This window comes from Trachurus trachurus, assembly GCF_905171665.1.
Source record: "Trachurus trachurus genome assembly, chromosome: 13".
NCBI classification, from domain to species: Eukaryota; Metazoa; Chordata; class Actinopteri; order Carangiformes; family Carangidae; genus Trachurus; species Trachurus trachurus.
The window spans coordinates 28,813,604-28,820,818 of record NC_139892.1 but is presented as its reverse complement, the minus strand read 5'-3'; the positions used below and the strand labels follow the sequence as shown (position 1 = coordinate 28,820,818).

Below are 7,215 nucleotides of genomic sequence, written 5' to 3'. Positions count from 1 at the left end.
AACAAGCTTGGAGGAGGCCACTAGGTGTCACTCTAGGACAGAAGAATCATCTTCTGTCAGATATCAGGTGTGAGGAGGGTGTAGTTAATGAATCACTGCTATGTGTAGAGAAAAGTGAACTGTTTTAATTTGAACAGATTTGTGAATTATTTAATTTTTATAGTTATTCGTTTCATGTTGTTACTGTAACTCATTGCCTCTCATCTAAAGCACTTTGGAAAAACATCAACATCAGATCAACACCTGCTGATAATGATCTTATACTTTATAAATCCTATTTAAAAAACAACAATGTAATTTAATTGTCTTACTTATTAATAGTCACATATAGTCATAGAAGTCAACTATAAATCATAGACTGATCAAACTATCACACTATCAGGCACACCTGAGACTCCACTGGAGGGAAACTCAAAGAAAGGAGGCTGGAAGGAGAACTGAAACTACATGAAATGTGAGAAAGAAAAGAAAGGAAGAAAAACTCAGAGTTGAATAAAGTAGCAGATGAAGCAAAAAGAAAACAGTGACTTAAACTGTCTGGGTCGGAGGACATTTTCCTTGCAGAAAAGTCCACACACACAAGCACTGCCTTGAACTCAATTTAATTCATTCTCCCTTCATGCACACACATCCCTCTGAAGCTTACTCAGCTTAATTGCACTAATCCCCACCCACCCATACATACTCACCTTCTTACCTTCAAACTGAATAAACTGAACTGGAAAACTCAAAAACAATAATGTGTGATTTTCAATGATTATGAGTATATACAAAGGCCTGAGTATGGTGGCCTTATCAGTCTCCCAGGCTGCCAGAGATTTTGAATGAATACTGCTGGAGCTGTTGGTATCACAGACCATAATTGTGTCAGTTATAGAGACAATAATGATGGTAAATCTGTCTTGGATCATGATTTAATTGCATTTTAATTTCTAACCAAAATATTTAATTCTTTATAATGACCATGAATCAGCAGCAGGCATAATGTCCCTCCTCAGTAGATCACGTGAACATTTGTTCATATTCTGAACTATTTAATCAATAAATTAAGACATTTGAAAATAAAACACACAAATTATTATGCTTTATACGTTGAACCAAAACAGTATAAGAGAGGAAATTACCAGTTAATTGATGGTCACGTTTTTGATAATTATGTTAAAATAATAATAGTCTAATTATATATAGGAGTGATTAGACACATTTAACTGCACTGAACTTGAATAAGAGTGAGTATACAGAGTATGTTTATAGAACTAGTTACCTAGTTAAGTAACTCGATACTTCCTCATTCAGTGCTCATGAAAATGACATGAAACCAAGTAGAAATTATACTTGTGGACACAATGAGTTTACTATTTGTACAGTGCTGTACACAAAATGACTAGCTACACTTGACGAAGTAGGCTACAACTGACTACATACACCAAGTGAAAATGTAGGCCACTGTATAATTTCTATTTGGTTTCATGTAATTTTCATGAGCACTGAATGAGGAAGTATCGAGTTACTTAACTAAGTAACTAGTTCTATGAACATACTCTGTATACTCACTCTTATTCAAGTTCAGTGCAGTTAAATGTGTCTAATCACTCCTAGGATATATAATAAGACTATTATTAGGCTATTTTAACATCATTATCAAAAACGTGACAATCAATTAACTGGTCATTACCTTTCTTATACTGTTTTGGTTCACCATATAAAGCATAATAATTTGTGTGTTTTATTTTCAAATATCTTAATTTGTTGATTAAATAGTAACTTAAAGTCACAAACTAAAAGAAGTGGACTAGGAACAAAATTAGATCCTGCCCTCACTGTCCTCCTTTGCGTTGAAATGTTTGAATAAACGAGAGAAAGGCCTCACCATCACCAGTTGTCACACATGATCATGGCAATGTTTTCACCAGTAGAGGGCACCAGTGTCCCATCTCACTCATCCGTCCGCAGCGGAACCATAGAGAGACCTCAGCGAGACGGACATTTTATGGTGGCGGACCAACATGGCCACACTCAGGAGGGGGGCAGTCTACCTCAGTTTCCTCAGGTATGTGTTTTTAGAGCTAGTTAACGTCGTACAGACCAAATGTATCGTTTTAAATAGACGTGTTTTTCTTAGCTAAACGGCTTTTCACAGTAAAAAAGCAGCTGACGACTGTAATATGTGAAAATGAGCAGGTTTAGCTTGACAACAGCAGTTTGACAGTTCACACCCTTCACGTCGTTTCCTGGTTCATAACGTTGGCTTTATTGTTTTTCAGTTTTGGTTTCTTTGCTCTCATTTTAGGACAGTCGATCTGAATTGTAATACTTTTACAAAGGCCTGCAATTTAGAGCGTGATTTCCTTTCAAACTGCATGCCTTCATCGGGCACTGATAACATGGAATAAACTGTACTACCAACTGTGCCACAACCTCAATACTAGTGGTTGTGGTACAGTGGTAAACAGTGGACATTAGAAGAGTACATTACGGAACACAGGGCACATGTAATGTAAACATTTCAGAGACCCTTAATGTGGTGATCTTCTGCTTTTCCCTGTTGTAGTAGGCTATGTGCCTGCAAACAGCACATTCTGTCCCTTCTTGTTGTGAAACAAGCAATCGCCCTCGGCTTTTTGTGCCACCTACATGCCAGTACATTTTATAGATTATCTGAGTTATTGATTAAACCAACACTAAGGAACTTTGCAACCTTCATATAATATTTTCATAACTTTTGTGATGGTACATCGACTTACAACAGGTTGAATGACACCTCTGTCATGGCCTGAGGGGGGTCTGTATCGCCTTCACTGGCACTAAGCAACTTTGAGGAGCATGGTAGGAACCCGGCTCTCTCTTAAGTTTCACTTTCACTTTTGCGAGTCACCACGAGGAGGGAGCAGGCAATGCAGCACCTTTCTGTCGGATTTCTCAGTGTGTTTACTGAGAAATGATCCGAGAAATGATCCGCTGCTAACAGAAACTTAGTTTGGACGTCTTCTGTTAATTTCCATGCGCTAGTGCTCATGGGAAATGGAGTCTTCCTCCAGGCAAAACACTACCGCTTTGGGCCACTGGCGCCGCCAAACTCAACCAAAACTGAAAGTTCTTTAGTACTGCTTTAATACAATATGGTTAATCAAATTGCAAATTGAACTCTAGGTGCAGTCCCACAAACCTTATTCATGTACTGTATGAAATGAGAGATAAGACACGCAACATTTGTCTTGCTAATGAAAAATAATAACTAGGCTATATGTCTGGAGATGAAACTGTCTATATTTCTACAGTACAGTCAATCCTCCTTAGAAGAAATGAGAAGCTTTCCAATTTCTCACCTAGTTGTTATTACAAATCAGACAATGGAGCAGTAAAATTCACTTTTTACATTACTATACGCATAAGAGTGGGCTATTATACGTGGTCTGGTCTGTAATAGGATGTGAGGCTCTTTTCACAAAATAACAACACTATTTTCCCTACACTTCAGTTTTGATCCAAGCACTAACATACTTGTCATGGAGAGTCATTTATTTCACTTTTCCACTAAAATAGACATTGTTTATGAGCGTAATTCCCATAGTTATGTTTTTAAAAGAGTACTATTCAAAAGCCTTAGTTCTGTTATTAAATGTTACTCAGAACCTTAATGTAAGAGTCCCAGATAACACATGATGTGAAAACATCCTGAACATCCTTCTGAAACAGTTTATTTGTTTTGTCCAGGAGTTCAGCTCGTGTCCTGTTCAGCTGCAAAAGACCAGTGGTGCATAAACTGGGGAAATGGACAAATGTTCTATACACAAGTATTGCAACTTTAACTGCTGGTGGTGCACTCTGTGCTATACCTTTCAAACAAGTGAGTATAACTAACAGTGTGCGCAGTTAACCTTGTGTGTTGAAAAGTAAAAGTTACATTCACTGAAGCACTGTCCTTACAATTTTGACATTTTCACTCAATCTCAGGGAAATTCTGAATCATTTCTCTATTATCACTAAAGTAAAAAATGTAATGTTTTAATATATAATCCAGGCATTTTCTACATTTTCTGATGACAGAACAAAGTATTTGGGTACTTTCTTTCAACTCTTGTTTATTCTGACCCTTCTCCATGTTTCCCTGTGTCTCTCTGCTGCAGGTTGATAACCTCTCTCATGACTCTCTGATCAAACGAGCTGCATCCCTGGTAACAGACAGCTCCAGCACTTTTCTCTCACAGACCACCCTGGCTCTTATAGATGCCATCACAGAGTACTCAAAAGTATGTGATCTTGTGGTAAACATTTGCATTTATATGGATCGTTATCATAATTTCAAGTATGTATTGAGAAACAGAAATAAGGATGATATTTTCCTTGCCTTTCATCAACCCCTTTTGTACTTTCCATAATGTGTGTTTTTAGTGTGGTGCAATTTGATGAAACCAAACAATTTTCGATGTATTTGTTTATTTTGTTTTTTTTAATGTAAAACTGAGCTTATTTTTTTGCCTCAATTTATCTTGAAATAGGTCAGAGTTGAGAGCAGAGCAGGTCAAGGGTTCAAGGTATAGAGCTGTCTAGGTCTAGAAGAGTCATAATGTGGTGTGCAGAGATGCAAGCTGCAGTGAATTTCGTTAAGTATGGCTGACATCGCACCCACAGCACACTAAAGCGCACACCCTTTTGCCTTCGGTTTTAATTCGGAGTTGAACATCTCTGTCTGATGTCACCACAACAGAGCTGAAAAACATACCCCCCCCTAAATATATAAGCCATGTTTAATTATTTTTTGTTATTTTATTATTATTTTCTTTAGCAGGGACACTGCATATCAATAAACGTTGCTGCGCCAGAGTTAGCCAAAAAGGCTATTTCTCATTGCCAGTCCCTGGACAGATGTTACAATGTCACCCTAAAACAGGAAGTACATAATACATGCAAACAATAAAATGAGATATAAGAATGTTAAAAAAAACAAAAAAAACAAAGACAGCGTACATTAGACTACGAACATATATCCACATGTATCCACAATTCATTTGAGCTATTTGGGTCCTTTAAAAAAATAAATAAAATTGATCTGTCTGTTCTGCCTACGTTTGCCTGCAGGCTGTGCACACACTCATTGCCCTCCAAAGAAGATATCTGACCTCACTGGGAAAACTGAGTCCATCTGAGGAGGATTCAATCTGGCAAGTGATCATTGGCCAGCGCGCACAGGTTAGTTGATGTTGTACCTTTCTGGTAAAAAAGAGTACTTCAAAATAAACCTGTCTGTCTGTTTTTCTGTTCATTCGTTGATAGTCACACCGTAAATATGATAGCAGAGTTGCAAAACTACAAACAAACCAACTTGCATCAATAGAGTTTCTTTGAGTCCAACTTTGGTTTTATAATTCTCTCTCTCCTGACAGGTCAGTGACAGAAGTAATGAATGCAAACGATTCGAGTCGACATGGATCAGCGCAGTTAAGATGTGTGAGACGGCGGCTGAGGCAGCATACACATCAGGTGTGTGAAAGGAAATGTCTCAGTGTGAATATATATGGCTGTGATGTTATGGTTGCAGTTGTGAGGCTGGTTTTCTCAGGGGTCTTGTCATGGTGAATACAAGTGTTAAGCTGTGAATCATCCTCTTGAAGCTTTGTACATTACTGTTTGTTGCTGGCCCTATTCAGCTGCTGTCAGTGTTACACTTTGGACAGTGTACAGATCATTTGCTGTCACTCGGCAGGACTTTGTGTGAGACAAAATGGAGATGATGGACAGGAGTGCCTTCTTAATGACCACACCTAATGTCTGAGCTTGAGGTAGTGTTTTTACGTCAACCCCTTGAACTCTGTGTTTACGTCTGTGTGTTCCCAGGGGCCGAGCATGCGTCCATCACCGTGCGGACAAACATTCAGGTGGCCCTGACGCAGGTTGAGGAGGCACAGAAGCTTTCGGCAGATGCAGATAAGAAGCTTGCTGAGACTAAAGTAATGGAGATTGAAAGGATGGCACAACACGCTGTGTCACAGAGTAATGATGATGAGGAGGTGCCTGAGGCTTATTTGAGAGAAGACTAAACCAAACACGCAGAGGTATTGGGGGTATGGGGGGTGGGGGGGCAGAAAAAGAGATTAATAGACTCTCAAAGTAAAAAAAATAAATCGTTTTGACTTGTATTTGACTGTGATTTGCTTTGTCACTTTTGTTGTCAATTGTGCACAAATTTACACACAAAATTATAGAAAATGTCTCCATTGTCTATCATTTAAAGGAGCTATTTCTAAGTTTTCCTGCTAATGATGGCATTAACAGCTGTTCACTTGCATTGTTGTTGCCATCCAACCTTTATTCACAAAGAACTCTCTTCAGCAATGGAAAGCAATACCACTGATAACTCTAGTTAACCTTCAATGTGCCCTGCTTAGAGGGTTTTCAGGGTGTACTATTACCTCTTTCTTTAAAATAATGCTAATATAGTGACATAATGAAAATAAAAAATGTCATGCACCATCACATCACCACCGCCACCTGCTCCATGTAAGAGACAACATTTGGTTGCAGAAAAAATTGACAAATAGCCTTCAATACTATGAATTGATAAATGACTATCAACTGCTTCTGCAGAATAGCAGATTGTGTTTTCTCTCCACTTTATTGTGTTGTGATTTGAGATTAGATTTTTGCATTATATTTTGTCAGAATTTACTGTAATAAAGACAAGGTGGTATAAAAACACAAAGCTGGTCTTTATTTGATGTAGTAGCATCAATGAAGTAAAGCATTTATCACATGCAAATTTTTGTCTTTTGTAACATTGCATTTGTCCAAATTCGTCCAACATTTAATCATTGCTCAAAATGTAAAGAAAACAATGTGATTTTTTTGACGAAATTTTTGCTTTAAATAGATTTTATACATGAGAGATGACGTCCATACCAACAATGTGAACAGAATGATGTCTCCAAAATGTTATTTGCTGAAATGTCAGAAGCCAGTAAGCACTGTAAATGCCCAAGAAAAGCACTTTACTTGCTAATGTTGCTAATGTGAAATTCTGTCGGTGCAGCTGGATTTCCCATTGATTCCCACTCACCTGTTTGTTTCAAGAACATCTTTAAAGGCAGTGTTGCTTTACTTGTCGTTTGTATCTCTCTTCTTCACTCAGCACCTCTACCTTCACTGCAAATTGCCCATGTCCTGGCTGTCTCCCATGGAGCTTTTTATGCTGTTTCTCAGCTCCACTTGTCATCACTT

The 7,215-nt window shown here is 38.0% G+C and overlaps 1 protein-coding gene across 1 annotated transcript; it reads left to right on the top strand.

Annotated features, from left to right (window-relative positions):
* The first annotated feature begins 1,991 nt into the window (after positions 1–1,991).
* On the top strand, positions 1,992–6,923 carry LOC310996195 (diablo IAP-binding mitochondrial protein-like). Its single transcript, XM_083985577.1, has 6 exons — positions 1,992–2,050; positions 3,715–3,847; positions 4,128–4,250; positions 5,080–5,190; positions 5,385–5,481; positions 5,836–6,923. The coding sequence occupies exons 1-6, from the start codon at positions 2,007–2,009 to the stop codon at positions 6,036–6,038; spliced, it is 711 nt and encodes a 236-aa protein (XP_083841703.1). The 5' UTR covers positions 1,992–2,006; the 3' UTR covers positions 6,039–6,923.
* Positions 6,924–7,215: the final 292 nt, after the last annotated feature.

Coding starts and splice junctions, on each gene's coding strand:
- LOC310996195 (XM_083985577.1), top strand. CDS start 2,007: ATGGCCACACTCAGGAGGGGGGCAGTCTACCTCAGTTTCCTCAG. Junction 2,051..3,714: donor GTCTACCTCAGTTTCCTCAG/GTATGTGTTTTT, acceptor TGTTTTGTCCAG/GAGTTCAGCTCGTGTCCTGT. Junction 4,251..5,079: donor CCATCACAGAGTACTCAAAA/GTATGTGATCTT, acceptor GTTTGCCTGCAG/GCTGTGCACACACTCATTGC.